Genomic DNA, 17,025 nt, shown 5'->3' on the forward strand with positions numbered 1-17,025 from the left:
ATGACGTGCTCAAACTGGCATTTATTGGCGCGTTATTTCAAAAACTATCTCGCGCTTGATAATTCAACGGACATGAGCAGACAAATACGTTTGAGAGTAAAACAGGCTAATACGCCCAAGTGTATTACAGACGATACAGTTCCCCCTTTGCGATAATGCAATTGGGTAAATTATGCAAGGGCGGGAGATGGACGCATGATTCTTACGACAGAAATAGATGGATAGGGGAAAAAAAAAGTAGAATTATTTTGATAAGGACTACGTGATAACATTATTCTCACTGATGATTGCCCCTCAACATTGACAGCGCAAATGATTCCATTTTCTGTGGTTATGTCTATAAAAGCGGAGAAGTCTTCCATTATCTTTCTCTTTGTTTAGATCCAATTCCAGGCGCAACAAATATTCTGTGTTTTCAACTGAGATTGATCTGAGGAGCTGAGAAACGAGAACGAGAGGAGACGATCGTTCCCTCTCCGAAAAAAAGATATGCCCGAAAAGAGATGTGTTCGATAAATTTACTCACTGAAATCAAACTATTACGTCTATTTTTTTTTCTATATTTTTCTTAACTGCAAGCCAAAGGGAGGCAAAGGTTTATATGATTGGAAGTAAAGCTGACTGGAACTTTCAGAACGGGACGTGAAAGGGACCTAAAGTTTGTTTTTATTCTTGATTTTTTTGGATTCCTATCTGACTTGGAATGTCGGTGAAAGAAAACAGAAACACCAGGAAAGCAACCCAGATTCTACCCATTATTAAGAGCTTACATTATTTAGAAACTTTTGAACGGATTCAGTTGAGAAAATTTGGGCAGAAGAGCTTGTCTTTGTCTTAAGGGTTTTAAACACTTAGTTTCTTTTCCCTCATTGAATCCCGCATTTTTGTTTTTAAACAAAAGCAAAAAACAAAACAAAAAAAAAAATCCCGTACTGAAATGAAATCAAAAGACCTACCGAAACTGATAATAAAGAGGAACAACGTAGAAAAACAAAAATGGAAAAAAAAACAAAAAATTAAAAAAAAAATAATAATAATTTTTGTAGAAGGAAAAAGGGTCACCATGCGCAACATAAAACAGAAAAATCATTACAAATACACTCACGCACATACATACATGTTGGAGGTAAATGGCGCGGAGGGAATATGATGCAGTAGAGGTAAAAGTAAACCCAAAATCATATTTTTCAAAAGCCAAAATGTTGTCGGAGGGATCGGGAACGTGAGCGGAGGAAAGTTTTTTTTTTGGGGGGGGGGGGGCAAGGACGGGAAGAGATAATTAGAGAAAAAACTATTGTCGTCGAAAGAAATTGATCAGATATGTCAATAGTATTCTGACTCGTCTAAAATTTAATTCCTTCTAGTTTCACTAATTAGCAAATAGTAGCCGAGAGAACAATTCGGCACGATTTTCTTTTGTTTATAAAGCAGCTACAGGTACACGAGGAACATAACTCAGTGACAAAGAGCGGCAGGCGACAAAAGAGAGAAACCAAAGCCAACCTACAGTGTGTGAGAGAGAGACGGAACAAGACAGACGCAGAAAAAGGGAAGAAAAAAAGATTGATATTTCTCACGATGGCCGAGAAACGATATGGCTATTAAACGCTCGCAGGAATTCCTCCCTACCCTCCAAAATAGAAAAAGAAAAAATGGTAAGAGCAACGCACACAACTAAATGCTACAAGACGCTTTTCCACGATCCAGTCAAACAGAAACCAAGACATGTTATGAAAACATATTCTCAACAAAAACAAAAAAGACAGAAGGAAGAGAGGGTCAAACTTTGATTGGGGTCGCGAAGTAATATTACACTGCCAATTAACTTCTCGGGTTGACGCGAGACGCCGATAGGTGGGTGAATATATTTTTTTTTGTCCTCGAAACACTGTTTTGAAAAATTTGCGTCAACTCACGTTCTAAGAGCTGCCCGAATGTGGTGGGACCGCTCACACTCCACAACACACAAGCCATTCACACTTGCAAACACGCATTTTTTTTTTTTCTTTTTCATTTCTTTTGTTTGTTTTTTTTTTGTTTTTTTTAGGAAAGTAGTCGATGTCGGTGTGAGAAAGAACTATTATTGGGGGATAACGATATTTTTGTCATGGCAAAATGGCTGTCTTTGCAGATTGTAAATGCACATTCTCTCTCTGCTTTCCGTTTTGCTCGCTTTATCTTTTACATTTCGAATGGAGGCTGAAAGACGTTTGTAGCGCGGAAGGAGGGATCGGCGATATTTTTTCATCAAATTTGATTAGAAGTGCATCAAAGAACAAACATATACGGAGGGTTCTCTATCCAAGCTATTTTTTTAAGGTTTAGGTTTGACTTTTTTTTTCGCGCGTCAGTTCAATTTCAGATGTCATTTCAGTTCCCGCGAAACGCAACAGATGCTTAATCAGTAAGAGGAGGAAGGATAGCTTGGAGCATTCTTAAAAAGAAAGTGGATTGATAAACAAACAGATCGGTAACGAAGAAAATGTCAATTAAATTTTGTCGTGTCTCTTAAGTAGCTACGATAGGTCAGGATTAAGGAAATGCTGATTGGATACGATTCCACGTTTGCTTGGTCCATACTTCATCCACACGCTGGGAGGGAAATGCAATTATCCATTCGAAAGCTACTAAACAAAGTCCGTTTTTGCTTGATGCCCTAATCCTTTCTCACACGTCTTTTCATTTTATTTTTTCGTTATCTTCGTTTTGCGACCATCAACAAGACCGGTGCTCGCATCGATGGATTTTCTTTGAAGGATTTTAGGTGTTTAGACGGCATCCAGATCTAGAAATCCAGACGGCAAATAGATATTTTTGAAGAGCAAAATTTAGATTAAAAATCCCACCGAAATGCTTCGACTTTTGCTATAAGGATGAAAAATACATGAAAGACTTGACGGCCGTGGACATTTTGTTTTGCGTCGGGGATGGCTCTGTTAAAGGGATGTGAAATGCTCCTCTTTGCACGCAAGATTCAGGGATGTGGTGGCGATGGGGGTGACATGAAAATAGGTGTCAAGATATTGTGCTCACAAGCTGACCTTCCAAAATAGCTAGAGAAAACAGCGTCAAGTCACGTGGAAATATTACAAACCATTTCTGCTCCATTCTCATCCGATCCAATTTACACGCGATGACCAAACGGCAACTTACTGGGAAGGAGGGTGAATTTGATGATAGTGCTTTTTAAGCAAAGTACATGACTTTCTTGGTATCGGCGTGAACAGTGATGGCGCGAGCCATAGCACCTGGAGTGCGATCCTCGCTGCTGCCGCTCTGATGCGAGCCTTCTCCACTATTCGATGGAAAATCGAATTAGATTCAACACGCTTGGAAACCAATAATTAAAATTAAAAAATTATCTACCTGGTGTAACTCTTAATACAATCTTGCAATGATCCTTCTCCACTACAAATGGAAATAAAAATCAATCGAAATTAATACGTTCATAGTTTGCCGACCACATTTGACAAAGTTACCTGTCGTGCTCTTTTTCCACTAAATGGTACCTCGCCCGGAAAGCTACCAGGTGGGCATAATAAGCTGGCGCCGGAATGGAAACGGAACGCGTGCAGCGCACGTAAGTATGACAAAGTTGGTATGTCAGGCACTGCAATTCGTCAGCGTCAAAATGGTTGTCATCCCACAAAACGTGGTAATGACTAGGGCGGCTAGTACCCTGTAAGAAAAAAAAAATAATAATAAAACACTTACATATTCTGAATCATACAATACAGTTGTGAATGAGATTGGAATCCCCGACTCACCTGAATGCCTTGGTGCGAACACAAGTAAAAATCGAACTCAGTGGGATGCGTGATTCCAGCGTCGACTGTCGTACCGGCGGGAATGTTTCCAGATTTTCCCGACTGTTCCTTTTTGTCCGCGCAGAAAAGTCTGGTGTGATGACGCTTCTGGACTACGATAAAGGTGATACCGGGCTTGTAATCAGGTTCCAATTTGATGCACGCCTCGCGAATAGCGGTCAATTCGTGTTGTAAAACCTGCAAATTAAATTGTTAGTTCATAAATTTTGCCATTTTCAACCTCGACTGGCTAAATACGTCTAATTAGTGGAATAACTTACAGTACTAAACTGGCCTTCACTGGCGCCATCACGATACATGATAATTCGGTTTGGCTTGAATCTTGTAGTTTTGTAAAACAGAATCAAAAGTTCTCTGCAATAATTACACACACAAAAATCCGTCAGTCATCGAAATTACATCACGGAACATCTGATGAAGGAAAAGACTTCTTACCGAACCATAGCACTAAGCTCCTGGATAACTTCTTGGCGGTGTTGTTGGACGCGAACAGTCGCAGCATAGCGCGAAGGATGGGCGTCCATCGAACCCACAACAGCTGCGATCGACGGTTTTTTGTTGTCACCGGCCGGAGGATGCGTTATATCAGCTCCAAGGAAAATGACAGGTTCATTGAACACCTTTTAGAAATAAACGGGGGAAGTCTAAGATTAGAAACCCACAACAACCGACATCGAGTACGTATTATGATTTTTACCTTCGGACGAATGGTAGGAACGAGGATACTGTTGACACCACCAAGTTTAACGTTGATCTTCAGACACAAATTGGACAGAGTTTGAGGAGACGTTTTGTTGACATTTTTTGCTTGGACACACTGTGTGGCCATTCCCAGTACTGTGTCGCCCACGCGTTTGACTTCGGCTGTTGACCAATTAAAATTAAAGAATGCATTTTATTATTTCAAGCGAAAGACATTGGAAAAGAGTGGTAGAACTGATCGTACCGTAGACAGGAGTTTTGCCGGGTAAGACGACACACACCAACTGAAGACCTTGGAAGGTTGACTTGAGGTAGCGGAACATGGGCTCTACTTGATCGGGTCCAGTGGCATACTTGCAGAAACACGGTTGACCTTTAAATTCAAAATTGATCAACAAAGAGCATTAAACAAAGGAAAACACTCTTATTCTTCTTACCAATGATGGGCATGCCCGCATCATTGCTTATTTTTTGCAATTGCTGGGTAAAGTTCCTTAGGGCGTCTTCTCGCACTGTTCTTTGTGGTGCAAAGCAGGCAATTGCCCAAACACGAATCTCAACACCAGTGAAGAATTGCTTGCCACGCATATCCCAGACACCTTGATTAGGTAGTGCCTGTTGTTTTGTTCTTCCCCCATATTGTAGTTTAGGAGGAGGAAGCACACGACCTCGTACCTCCATCATGCTAAAGAAGAAATAATGACACGATGAGAAAACCGACACGAATGAACATTGTAAAATACGTTTACCTATTCGATATGGTCAAGCCAAATTCTTGGACGTAGGGATCGTTATTGAAGTCAGCCTTTCGTATTAGATTATTAATTTCACGCTCGCGGTCGGGAGCTGATCGGGCAGTGGCTTTGATCATGGTCGATGTTTGCATGTCCGTCAGTTTCTTTATGCACCGCTGCCCGGCTACAATGTTGCAAACTTCCAGTGGCAAGTAGGTATGTTTGTGCTCTTGTCCAACCTAATCAAAATTTAGAAACCCCAAGGTGATAAATTTACCGCAACAAGTTACACCAAAAGTTAGACGAACCTGCAGGCAAGGCAGATGCGGGTAGCGCAATTTCATTTTGTACTTGTCCAAGAAATACTTGGCCACTGTACACTCGACAGTTTGACCATTTTCCAATTGCAGTGGGAAAGACTGCATTTGAGCTGGACGGCGAGTGACATTGCATACACGATATTTTCGTCGCATTGTTCCGCAATGGGTAATTTCAATTTTCAAGCCTGTGAAGATTTAAAACAATGGGTTAATAAAAAGGTACCTACCAAACTAGTTTTAGGCGACAACCCACCAGCGAACCCACCTTTGATCTCTTTGGTAAATTTTACACGCTGAGAATCCGTCAATGGTTTTCTCTGCTCGTTAACGTCACGAATATCTAAGACTTCACACATAAATTCAATCACTGGTTGCGACTTGTAAAAAGCCGTAGCTGAAACGTCAATATTTAGCATCATCTTCCATTGAGAAGGCCGGACAGATTGATGGAAACCGAACCAAACTTCCCTTCCCCCACCCAGTGGGTGGTAGTAACCATCAGGTGAAGAAAAGAAACTCCGACCCACTGGAGTGTAAGTCATAGACGGCAAGTGGCGCATAACCACGTCGAGAGCCAAAATGGCATCCATCGGAATTGTGCGAATACGACCTAGAGGGAAATCACATATCATTGCAATTATTCATAGGCAAATAACGGGCATGTAGTTAACGCACCTTCTAAAGCTTCTTCGAGGGCGTAGAGAGATACTTTCGCCAACCATTTTATAGCTACATGGAAAACACGATCTTTTCCCTCGCCAGGCAAAGTAACGTCTAATTCGACCCGTTCGTTGCCAATCGGTAAAGGGTCTCGAGTATATAAGTTGCTTCGACCATCAAAAACGGGCTTCAGTGCTCCAAATATTTTGCTGTAGGCATGCACCATCGTTTCGATAATCTCCCTGTAAATCGCGATTCATTACCAACAATGTTATTTTATAATGAACAACGCAAACACCCCCTGGCTAATTCTCACCGATTGACTTTTCTTGGGCACTTATCTGGCTGGATGCTGATATCATAGTGGTGTATGTATCCTCGTGGCATGGATATTTGAAAGTGATTGGCTCTTAGCATGATGGGTCTACCCTCACGACCAAGATTTGGACGACGTGGGCAAACAAACATAGGAAGTTCTGGTGCCGCAGCTTGCGGCGCGGCCGAAGCCATAGGTGGAGGCTGTTGAGTTGGTGGCATCATAGGTGGAACCGGAGCCATAGGGGCCATGGGAGTCATCAATGCAGTTCCGCCTCCACTTCCACCACTCACTCCACTCAAACTTGTTCCACAATTACTACTGGTACTGCTGCTACTACTGTTGCTTCCACTTCCCACTCCGATACTGGATACAATTGATTGGGCTCCAACACCTGAAGGGCCAAGTGCTCCCGCTGCAAAGTGGAAAGAAAATTTTAGAATATGTATACAGCAACAAACATTAAAATATATAATAACGTAAAGAAAATCAACTTTTAAGATCATCATCCTCTACTACCAACTCCATCGTTATGTTTCACTCAATGATGCAACTCACAAAGATTGTAAGCTATGATGCTTTCTGTCACAATTGCAAAGACTTTGATCCGACTTACTAGTAGATTACGTCCAACGATCGTTTCCACCCCCTGCCCCCAATAAACGTTTTTAATCTTAAGTAAACCAAACGTATGGAAGTTGACTGAAGCATATGATCGACGCTCACACGCCCTTACTTTATTCCCTGTGCTAGTCATCCAGCACTGCCGTATACGAAAGGAATCCAAAATCAAGGATTTAGAACATTTTAATAAAAGCTTAACGAACAACAACAAACGATTCTTTAGAAAATAGTTATATGAAAATGTTAATCACTGTGCCTGTAAGGCGGTCGTCTAGATCATATTCCGAATCGAGGGCAACTTACGCTGGCCAACAGGGTACATAATACGTCAACACGATTCCACATCGACAAGTTTGGCGCTGTTTAAAAAAAATCAGGTTTGAGAAGAGCGAAAATCACCAAGGAACAACAACTTTCAGTGTGGATGGATAGAATAAAGAGTTATTAAATGAAAACACAAAAGAAACGAGGCACACAACGACGCACGGAAGTTGTGGCTCAAAATCCTACAAAAGCCCGTCCGTTTCCCTTCCTTCCTTTTTTAACCAAGATGGCGGCGCGACCAGACGTAGGGAAAAATCCCTCAGCAGTAGAAAAACAAAGCGGCAACAAGCAAAGCAACGTCGTTTTTAAAGAATAAATTTTGTTTTTCTTCTCCTCAAAATTACTTGTTTGCAGGTGAAAACTAATGTAAAGTAATCAAATAAAAATGTTTTCAAAACTTAAAATTTACTTAGCAGATTCGACGCATTGTCTTAGTTTAGTGGTAGAAGCTTCAATGACAGAAGGAGGGGGGAAAAGTGGCAAAAATCCAGGACAACTTTCTCAACAAACCAATCGAGTTTTTTTATGAAACAAATATTTCTATACAAGTTTCCTAGAAAATTCAGTCGATTGCCAACAGCCTAGAGCGCGTCGTGCTATTGTTGCCAATGCCGGAGTAGACTAACACCATTTAATTCTTCTTGATTGAACAAGACATCACAACTATACGGCATGTACGATATGGGAAATCTTGTTTTTGTCCATGTCATCTCTTTGACAGTGTTGCTCACCCAGTTGTCATTCACTACTTCACTATCAACCACCACACTTCCAAGCTTGGCAGGTAAACAAACCGAAAGACTTGGCAGACTAAGAAAAATTTGGGCGAAAAGGTAGAATAAAAGACATACAAGAAAAGCCAAAACTTACTGCCATTGACATATTTATCCATAAGAATGTGAGTGTTGTTGAGAGTACAAGCGACCCCCATTTTGCTTAACTCTAAGACGCACCACTCGACTACCCCTGTAAAAAGTGTTGTGTGCGAGATATCCCCCACCAACTAATGCGCAGTTGCGCCCTACCGTATACCAAAAAATCGCACGCACGACGACCGGGAAAAAAAACTGTGCGATAGACACCCACTGCTTGGTTGGAGATATCAGTCCCACAATCTCTTATGACACAAAACAAACACACACACAACGCACTGGAAAGAAAAATTTCTTTTCTCCTCTTTACTTTTTTTTTTTTTTTAACTAATGACAGGAACGCCTGAGCTACGACCACGCACTGACGAGTCAGCCTAGAGACAATTCTTCTTCTTTTACCACTTGTCTGTCGGAGAAAAATGGAGGGGGAGCTTTTTGACCCCTCGGATTTTTCTTTTTATTATTATTAATATTTCGCCCTCTTTCTTGGGGGTGGGGTGGAGTACACCAACTTAACCCTGTTCTTCCACCCCCAATTTAGTTACACGCCTGCAGCCAATGGAGAAACAATCCTCCCCATTAGAGAAGAATTTTTGAAATTTATTTTTAAGCCATTCCCTGGAGTTGAAAAGTATCTTATCAGATTCTTGGCATCCCATTTAATGTCATTTGACATTGAGGTTGTCGTAGTGTGGTCGTAATCAAACCCTTGGAGGTTGGATGACATTATGCATTTCTGGTGAACGCTGGTTGGTATTTTGATGTTAGTCGTGTTGTCATTTTTTTTTGGCTGTAAAACAAAAAAGCAACACATGGTTTGTAGTTTGCATGGATGAGCCCGTTGTTGCAATGTAGCTGATTACCTTCGCCACCTAGTGCCACATGTTATTCATCGTTTTCGAAATCGCCAATAGAGGACGAAAAAGCTTTTGCGTTTTTGCGTGTTCTATCGTTTTCGAAATGGCCAATAGAGGGCGAAAAAGCTTTTGCGTTTTTCGTATTCTATCGATTTCCCTTTTTTAATTATCGAAGACATCGAACAATCGAGGCGAACCTAATTACAATTCCATGAATTAGCTCTCCTGCAGCCAGATAACTCTACCATGGTGCCCAAAAATATTGACTGGAAAGACAAATTAGGAGTTCATCACTGAATTACCAAGAAAGCTAATGAGATAGATCGATGCTTGGCATTGTTGGCAAGTATTATAGTTAAAAAGGTAACAAGATACATTAAAACGCCGTAGTTTCGGGGATTGACTAACCCGAAAGTTACAGTTGACTCCATTGACGATGAAAGCACGAAATTGAATCAATGAAAATGGGGCTATGAGCCAAGAATCAGCCAAAAATGAACCTTATCATAGTTTTTTATCACGTACCAAGTAGAGGCAGCTTCCTCTTTTTTTTTTCAAGATCTATTCAGATGAAGACTTCTTGGCATAAGTAGGAACCGACATTATGGGGCTTATCATTTATACACGAAATACTAGAAGATGACAGCCAAGTTTTAGGGATCATCTGTTGTATCAGCAAAGCTGATCAAAAAGGGAGGCAAAAAAGCAGAGTGAGAGAAGTTGTCTAGCATAACCAGCTAGAGCTGGATCAGTGAAATGAAAATAAAGGCGCCAATTTTTATTTTTCATTTATTATTTGCAGACGGCCTAATGCGATGTTACTCTTGCACCTCCACGTCAGAGAGTAGTCCATGTGAAACGGATCCATCAACTCTACCTCACGGAATATTAGATGTTTGCTCGCGGGATGCGTGCACCATTGTAAGAGTGGAAGAATGGCCGTCTCAACGTGTCAAGTACGTAATCGATATCATTGTTCAAGTAACAAGAACTTTATCTTTACTGTACCAACAATAACAAAACTAAGGAGTTTCTATCGTGGATGTGACGGGCGGACTAAAGTCTTTGAGCGGAACCATTGCCAAATCGAAAAGGATGAACGAACGTGTTTCACGGCCTGTGTGGGCGATTTGTGTAACCTCGGAAACGGCTTGGTCGACTATATTGTTCCTTCAGGATCGATCCCAGCTGGATCTGGCTGGGCATTTATCGCAACAACTGCTGCTGCCGTCGCCACATTCTCTGCTATATTATTATCTGCTGTCTAAGTTGGCAAAGGACGTCATACAGCTGACAAATCAATACAGCCAACTTTGTTCTCGGTTTCTGGTAAATGATTGCGCCATCACCTCTTGATAAAATAGGTGCTGATAATGCGTTCCACAAGATCTGACAACTAGGCCAGCTGAGGTGCCTCAATAACTACTGCTATCAGAGATGAGAAACAAATAAAAGCTATCAGTATCTATTGAAAACAAAAGTTGGGATGAAAGAAATATTAATGGAAACATTTCTACCTTGTTTTATGAAGTTTGTCAGAGATACTTGGTTTGATAAATGTACTCGTGGAGGGTGTCACGGGTTTTAAACGATAACACAGAAGACTGTGGTCTGAGAGTTCTATAAGTCGATAGTCGCTAACAAGTTCACGATATCGAGCAGTGCTATTGAATTTGTGGCAGCATCGACTTCTATCTACGATTCTGCAAGAACTTCCCATTAAAAGCATTACAATGGCAACAAACAAACCGCTGTGCCCAGATGGTGGCTGCTCATAAATGAAAGAAAAGAAAGGATTACAAACCTATGGTGGTAAAGTGCTGGCTGGTCACTGGGAAAACAAACAACGAAAACGAGATTCGACTAGTGGGAAGGGGTGTGTATATACTACGGAGCCATGTTACGGCAACAGTACTCCAATCACCTGAGTCGTTTGGAATGCATTAGGTCTAGTTTGTGTTCCATGGAAACAGAGTTCAGACAAATGAATCATTAAGTCCTGCTAGTTCTGGCCAAAATGAATAGCAAATCAATAATGGAAGCGCAAGTTTTTTAAAAAGAGGAGGAAGCAGCCGATACATCGAACACTGGTATAAAGGAAACGAGCCACAACTCTATACATATTCAGCAATGTCCTCGTTGCCGGGTGTGTGTGTATGTGTGTGTGAAGAAGGCCTTCGTCAGCTCGCAATGTCGATGACCTTTACAGAAGAGTCCAAATGAGACGAAGCCCTTTGGATTTCCGTTATGGAATCTAAGGATACTTGTTCACACACACTACTTTTTTTTTTCAGTCTATGACTTGCTTAGATAGTTCTGCACAGATTCATCTTCTGAAATGATCACCATATGGTACAAAGTGATAGCACATGTTCGAAAATGTTTTGCTTGAGTAGATATTGGGAACATATTTTATTATTAGTTTTTAATGGTTTAATATTAGATGAACTGTTGCCCATATTACTGATGCACCCAGTATTATGAATTTCAAGAGTCTGAACAACGAAACCTTGAACTCGTCAAACGAACAAGCAAGCATGTATGCTTGCGGCTAGGTGCATGCTGGTTTGCATGGCCTTTTTCTTTTCTAAGACACTTCCGCATTTCCTTGCCTTATTAGAGAGCTTTGAAGGACGCTACGTTGTCATCTCGGAGACTCAGTTCAAGAAACTTGTTTAATTTCAAAAGATCGGAATTGGTCCTAATAAGTCTATTTGATATGTCATTTGTATGATTCATGGCGGTTAATCGCACGTAAGATACAACAATTGACATTTCTGGGTGTGGTGATGTCACAAAAGCCAAGCAAAGATCCGGTAACCCATGTTGAACCATTAAGACTGCCAAGGTAAACTTTGATAGAACACTAAGAAACTGCCAGCCTCAAAACTCTCCCTACGGAATCGAAGGCTGCGCTTCTTCGTAATTTCCCTTCCATGACGTTCGGTTTATTTTCGTATTTATTTACCGGTGCTAGTTGACCGCAGGAAATTATTACTTAAAAATTTTTTTAACCAACGGTACCAGTTTTTAGCACAGCAGCGTAGGTTTGGCCAAAAGTTTTTCCCGCTAGATGACGATAGCGCCGCTGCTGTTATCAAGGTTATAGTCGACGGCTCGGGTGGGTTTGTTGTTAGGAGACGTTAAAAATCGTGAACACATAGTCGTGTTGGGAGTTGCTCTTGGTCTTCTTGGGAAGGCGGTGCATGAGGGGAGTAACGAGAGGAATACGTTTACGACAACGTTTACCTACAGTAAGGTATGAAACGGTGCAACCAACATGGACTTCAAGAATTTTTTACGAAGTTTATCTTTTCAGGAAAATTTTCTCATCATCATGAGTCCGTTCATCGTGGCTTTCATCGCGTTTATTTTGTTATTCATTTTCCGAATCCTAAATATTGCGAGCCAGCCTAGAAAACCTGAGATTCTGTGCAAAGATGAGAAATTTGCTGCTTTGCTGAGGGAAGCTGCACCAGAACTTGAGCAAGCGTAGGTTTTCCTATGAAGCATTGTGCATTTGATTGCCCCTAGTCTGACAAACATTTCTTCATTTAGGTACATCCCCACAAGAGTATGGGGCTTCAGTGGTCATATTCAGACTGTAATGCACAGTTTGATTGGAAGGAAGAAATGTCCTTGGCCAATTGGGGAGAGGGTGTCACTTCTCTTGGATGATGGCGCTACATTAACCTATGACGTTTACCAACCTCTAGCTGTCCACTCATCTGGAGGTAGTTGGTATCTTAGTACAAATTATGTGGTTATTCATTACATTAATATAATTTCATTTTGCAAACAGAGGATGTTACTTTAGTATTATGTCCTGGTATTTGCAACTCAAGTGAGTCAATTTATATACGCACATTTGTACACCATGCCCAGAGGCAGGGCTACAGATGTGTAGCTATCAATCACATAGGAGCTATGAAGTCCATCAAATTGACTTCTCATCGTATTTTCAGCTATGGTTGTACAAAGGATTTCCATGAAATGGTTATCAACCTGCAGGAGAACTACGCACATACAAGGATGGTTCTAGTAGGTTTTAGTATGGGTGCCAATATTGTTACGAAGTATATGGGCGAGAAACGACCAGATATGCCAAAAAATATCATGGGAGGAATCTCAGTTTGTCAGGGCTACGACGCGCTCGGGTATAGTGATAACGCAAGTTATTTTTTTCTTTCATCGTATCGTTGACTTTGACTTTTGTCCTACAGTGCCATGCAACATATGTTGCTATGGTCCAACTTCCGAAGGTTTTATTTGTATATCATGACGGAAAATATGAAGCGTGTTCTAATGGCTCATCATCAAATTGTTTTGACCGAAGACGTGAAAGCTCGCTATCAGCTTTGCGAACGAAGCATTTTGTCAGCTGCAACACTACCAGAATTTGACGATGCTTATACTCGGTACATAATTGAAAATTTAAAAATCAATCAAAGATAGAAATATCATTTAACATAAGCTCTATTATTTGTTTAACAGCCGCGTAGCTGGATACGAATCTATTAACGAGCTCTACGAACAAAGTAGCTGTTCTCTGTACCTGGAAAATATAACAATTCCTCTCGTATTTATCAACGCACAAGATGATCCTATTATTCCCGAACCTTTGCTTACTTGGCCTAAGCAATATGCCGGTTAGTCTAAAAAATTGAAAATTCGTACCGTAAAATTGTAATGTAAATTAATCTTTACTTTTATTTTTTAACTTCAGAAAGCCGCGATAGGTCTGCCTACATTTTGACAACGCACGGAGGTCATTTGGGTTTTTATGAAGGTGGACTGCTCAAACCCAATCCTGTTACATGGTTAGTGTGTAAAACCATACCCGTTTTCTCGTTAAAGTGGTCTAATAAATTATTCCCTTTCAGGTTGGATCGCACAGCTGTAGGAATAGCCGATGCAATTTTACGTGATACGCACAGCAAGTCGCTCTAAATACGAAATATCTTATTATTATTATCAATAATGGCAACAATACTATCTGAAAGCAATCTTCTAATGAAAAGATTTGTTGAGGGAATCTACGTTGTTACTTTATGTAAAACATTTGCAGGTATTGTAATAGGAGAATGTAACGCTGTTTTCTAACAGTTCAAAAGAAAAGTGCCGTGCTTATGTCTTAATATAAGGCTTTTGCGGTATATTGTTCAATATTTGGTTCGAATAAATCGCCGGTCGATGAAACCTGGATTTATTTTGAATCCTAAATAATGCAAATTTACATTATCGGAAACCGGATTTGGTAACACCATAAAACATTTGCTTATCTATGTATGGGGCATGTTTGTAGTTGTATGTGACCAAAAAGGGAACAGTCGGAGGACCAAAGTATGACGATGTTGTCTGTTTTAGACTAACTGCCCTACGTCCCCTTAAACCCAACAATTTCGGCTCCACCCTCCCCATACATTTTCGTAAAGCTTGGTATATCAAAAGTTGCCAAAATAAGAATTCTAAAAAATAGAAACAAAAAAACATTCGAACTGTAGGAGGAGATAATGTTTTAAAAAATAAAAATGAAAGAGTAAGAATCCCTTTCCCTAGCGCAAGAGCTGTTCTCTCGCCAGTGAGAAGGAAATATGATCGTCGATTCGTCGTGCTCCTATACTCGTACTTCATGAAATAACAAATAATGTTCGACGGCAGCGTAAGTAAACTTCAAGAATGACTAAAGGGAACTAAGTCATGAGATAGTCGTCGGCTTCTGCTATCTTAGAATAAGCCTTGGTTCGTTGTAGTCGAACTTAGTAACCATTTACGATTAGCATTCTAAAGATGGAGGAACGTGTCGAATATTGGTCTAAGAGGTGGCAAGTGGAAGATTCACCTTGGCATAAAACTGACGTAAATAGATTTCTTCTGAGTTATTTTGATCGTGTTAAACAAATTAAAGAGGGAAAATTACGCATATTTGTTCCTTTGTGTGGCAAAAGCCATGATTTAAAATGGTAAATAAAATGTTGTTTCCTCTATCTCCAACCAGTAATACTTTAATAATTCATTTTGATGTCTTGCAAAAATCTATTTTCCATACTAGGATCTACGACCAAGGACACGAAGTGGTTGGATTAGATGGAGTAGAGAAACCAATTTTGGAGTTCTTTCAAGAACAGGGACTAACCTACACGAAAGGGAGTGAGGGAGCCATACAATTCTACATTGTAAGTTACTTACCATTATAGGGCTGGAGCTTGTCTTCTAAATCTTCTTGTATGTAGAGTGATGATGGACGTCTAAAAATCTATCATTCAGATTTATTTGCTTTGGACACATCTATCTGTGGCAAGTTTGATGGAATTTGGGATCGTGGATCTCTGGTTGCAATTCTACCTGAAGACAGAGTTCGGTTTGTAATTTTGTGCATTTTTTCTTGAATTTCGATTTCCACAGCAATGTTATATTTTTTTTAACACAAAGCTATGCGAAGTTATTGAAGAGCTTGCTGAATGAAAATTTCGCCTATTTGATTGACACTATGCAGTATGATCAATCACAATACCCAGGACCTCCTCTCAGTGTATCTGTAGAAGAAGTAACTAAATTGTTTGGTAAGTTTACCAGTGTATTACAGCACTTTCGAATGTAAAAATTATTGCTTCTTTTGTAGGTGACGTGTGTGATGTCGAAACGCTTTTAACCGTTGACACAAATGCAGACCCTTTATCAGCTGCCTCGTACAAATTACGCTTTAACCTAGACACATGCTATGAGATTATTTTGTTGCTTAAACCAAAAGCCAACTCTGTATGAACAAGTTCTTGTACGAGCTCTATAAACGATTTCTTGTATGAGAAATATATCTCTTGTGAGAGAAATTTATTCATGTGCAATATTCAATATTAGTATTTAAAAAATCAGATGAGTAATGATATCAAATAAGTATACTAACTTTATTTACCAATTAATTGTAAAACTTGGACATGTAAAGCATTTAAATCTAATGTCAAAGTATTGCCAAATGTATTTCTTTCATTTTACTTTTGCAATTAGTACAATAAAAAATTGAATTTTTTGTAAATATAATCAGTTGAATTATCATAAATCGATTTTATTTTCTACATAATATACAACAAATGCACCCATGACAGAAGCATTAAGCTTGATAGTTCTGGATGAATTCTACCCGGTGATGTTTCTCTAAATCAACAAAACCATGGTCGAATTCACCGATAAATACCAAGGAACTGTGGGAAACTACACTTGGAATACAAAACGAAGTAGTCGATGAAGACGAATTTGAATACAGCAACCGGACGAGTGTGGGTTCTAGTCATACTGACTGAATATAACATATAACTAAAACCGAACTCGCCGACTGACGCACACTTAAGTTGTTCAACTTCCATCCGCATTCAAACAGGTCAACTTTGGAGCGATGTCTCTTTGATGTTGCTCTGTCGAAGGAAGCCCGTGGAATAGAGATCGGGGACCGCTTGACGACCCTAAACAGGCTACACACACCCCCTCCCAAAAGGGGTCAAAAGAGGGTAAAACGGCCGGAACAAGTTCACGATCCCAGCTAAGTTAGAGAGCTCACACAGGATTGGCTCAAACTGCCACACGTGTACAACCCCATTCTAGGTCAACGACAGCTAACGGGACTCGGCAGAAACGGAGGGAGGTCATAAAAAGAAAGTTTAATGCATACCAAAAGAAATAAGGTCAAACCATATTTGACGGTTGGCTTTGTCTTCTTCTAGAGACATCTGGAAGAATTTCAAATTTAAACTGAACTGAAGGAATATAAGATTCATTCAACAAGGGCGAACGTACC

The 17,025-nt window shown here is 40.2% G+C and overlaps 4 protein-coding genes across 11 annotated transcripts; 3 read left to right on the forward strand and 1 right to left on the reverse strand.

Moving 5' to 3' along the window:
* Positions 1-89: 89 nt before the first annotated feature.
* LOC116918050 (protein argonaute-2) lies at positions 90-15,563 on the reverse strand. 8 transcript variants are annotated; one of them, XR_006642862.1, is made up of 16 exons: positions 8,378-8,735; positions 6,560-6,974; positions 6,259-6,485; positions 5,837-6,193; positions 5,572-5,768; positions 5,279-5,502; positions 4,967-5,214; positions 4,774-4,902; positions 4,525-4,691; positions 4,263-4,447; positions 4,088-4,181; positions 3,768-4,004; positions 3,480-3,679; positions 3,367-3,408; positions 2,847-3,295; positions 90-2,785 (listed from the first exon to the last, which is right to left on the reverse strand). XR_006642862.1 is itself a non-coding variant. In XM_045168682.1 (16 exons), exons 1-15 carry the CDS (start codon positions 8,436-8,438, stop codon positions 3,187-3,189), a joined length of 2,892 nt encoding a protein of 963 aa, XP_045024617.1. In that variant the 5' UTR covers positions 8,439-8,736; the 3' UTR covers positions 90-3,053; positions 3,154-3,186. The 8 variants fall into 8 exon arrangements, 7 of the variants coding, with proteins under 7 accessions (XP_045024617.1, XP_045024622.1, XP_045024616.1 ...); XM_045168682.1 differs by having other exon boundaries at positions 90-3,053; positions 3,154-3,295; positions 8,378-8,736; XM_045168687.1 differs by lacking the exon at positions 8,378-8,735 and adding an exon at positions 15,426-15,563 and having other exon boundaries at positions 90-3,295.
* LOC116918062 lies at positions 8,158-10,559 on the forward strand. Its single transcript, XM_032923728.2, has 3 exons — positions 8,158-8,291; positions 10,039-10,192; positions 10,264-10,559. The coding sequence occupies exons 1-3, from the start codon at positions 8,180-8,182 to the stop codon at positions 10,502-10,504; spliced, it is 507 nt and encodes a 168-aa protein (XP_032779619.1). The 5' UTR covers positions 8,158-8,179; the 3' UTR covers positions 10,505-10,559.
* On the forward strand, positions 12,327-14,435 carry LOC116918056 (abhydrolase domain-containing protein 2). The gene is made up of 8 exons (XM_032923723.2): positions 12,327-12,495; positions 12,556-12,728; positions 12,795-12,970; positions 13,039-13,393; positions 13,460-13,654; positions 13,731-13,885; positions 13,963-14,056; positions 14,120-14,435. Exons 2-8 carry the CDS (start codon positions 12,574-12,576, stop codon positions 14,184-14,186), a joined length of 1,197 nt encoding a protein of 398 aa, XP_032779614.1. The 5' UTR covers positions 12,327-12,495; positions 12,556-12,573; the 3' UTR covers positions 14,187-14,435.
* On the forward strand, positions 14,860-16,070 carry LOC116918060 (probable thiopurine S-methyltransferase). Its single transcript, XM_032923726.2, has 5 exons — positions 14,860-15,199; positions 15,289-15,412; positions 15,470-15,597; positions 15,669-15,799; positions 15,859-16,070. Exons 1-5 carry the CDS (start codon positions 15,027-15,029, stop codon positions 15,999-16,001), a joined length of 699 nt encoding a protein of 232 aa, XP_032779617.1. The 5' UTR covers positions 14,860-15,026; the 3' UTR covers positions 16,002-16,070.
* The last annotated feature ends 955 nt before the right edge of the window (positions 16,071-17,025 follow it).

The sequence above is a fragment of the Daphnia magna genome, linkage group LG2 (genome assembly GCF_020631705.1).
Source record: "Daphnia magna isolate NIES linkage group LG2, ASM2063170v1.1, whole genome shotgun sequence".
NCBI lineage: Eukaryota > Metazoa > Arthropoda > Branchiopoda > Diplostraca > Daphniidae > Daphnia > Daphnia magna.

Excerpts from the sequence above, each read along its gene's own strand:
- LOC116918056 (XM_032923723.2), top strand. The coding sequence starts at position 12,574 with ATGAGTCCGTTCATCGTGGCTTTCATCGCGTTTATTTTGTTATTCATT. Across the intron at positions 13,655-13,730 it reads TTTGACGATGCTTATACTCG|CCGCGTAGCTGGATACGAAT; the intron begins GTACATAATTGA and ends TTTGTTTAACAG. Across the intron at positions 14,057-14,119 it reads AAACCCAATCCTGTTACATG|GTTGGATCGCACAGCTGTAG; the intron begins GTTAGTGTGTAA and ends ATTCCCTTTCAG.
- LOC116918060 (XM_032923726.2), top strand. The coding sequence starts at position 15,027 with ATGGAGGAACGTGTCGAATATTGGTCTAAGAGGTGGCAAGTGGAAGAT. Across the intron at positions 15,200-15,288 it reads AAAAGCCATGATTTAAAATG|GATCTACGACCAAGGACACG; the intron begins GTAAATAAAATG and ends TTTCCATACTAG. Across the intron at positions 15,598-15,668 it reads CTACCTGAAGACAGAGTTCG|CTATGCGAAGTTATTGAAGA; the intron begins GTTTGTAATTTT and ends TTTAACACAAAG.
- LOC116918062 (XM_032923728.2), top strand. The coding sequence starts at position 8,180 with ATGTACGATATGGGAAATCTTGTTTTTGTCCATGTCATCTCTTTGACA. Across the intron at positions 8,292-10,038 it reads CACACTTCCAAGCTTGGCAG|ACGGCCTAATGCGATGTTAC; the intron begins GTAAACAAACCG and ends TATTATTTGCAG. Across the intron at positions 10,193-10,263 it reads TGGCCGTCTCAACGTGTCAA|GAGTTTCTATCGTGGATGTG; the intron begins GTACGTAATCGA and ends AACAAAACTAAG.
- LOC116918050 (XM_045168682.1), bottom strand. The coding sequence starts at position 8,438 with ATGGGGGTCGCTTGTACTCTCAACAACACTCACATTCTTATGGATAAA. Across the intron at positions 4,448-4,524 it reads TTCCTACCATTCGTCCGAAG|GTGTTCAATGAACCTGTCAT; the intron begins GTAAAAATCATA and ends TATTTCTAAAAG. Across the intron at positions 4,005-4,087 it reads GTGAAGGCCAGTTTAGTACT|GTTTTACAACACGAATTGAC; the intron begins GTAAGTTATTCC and ends TTTAATTTGCAG.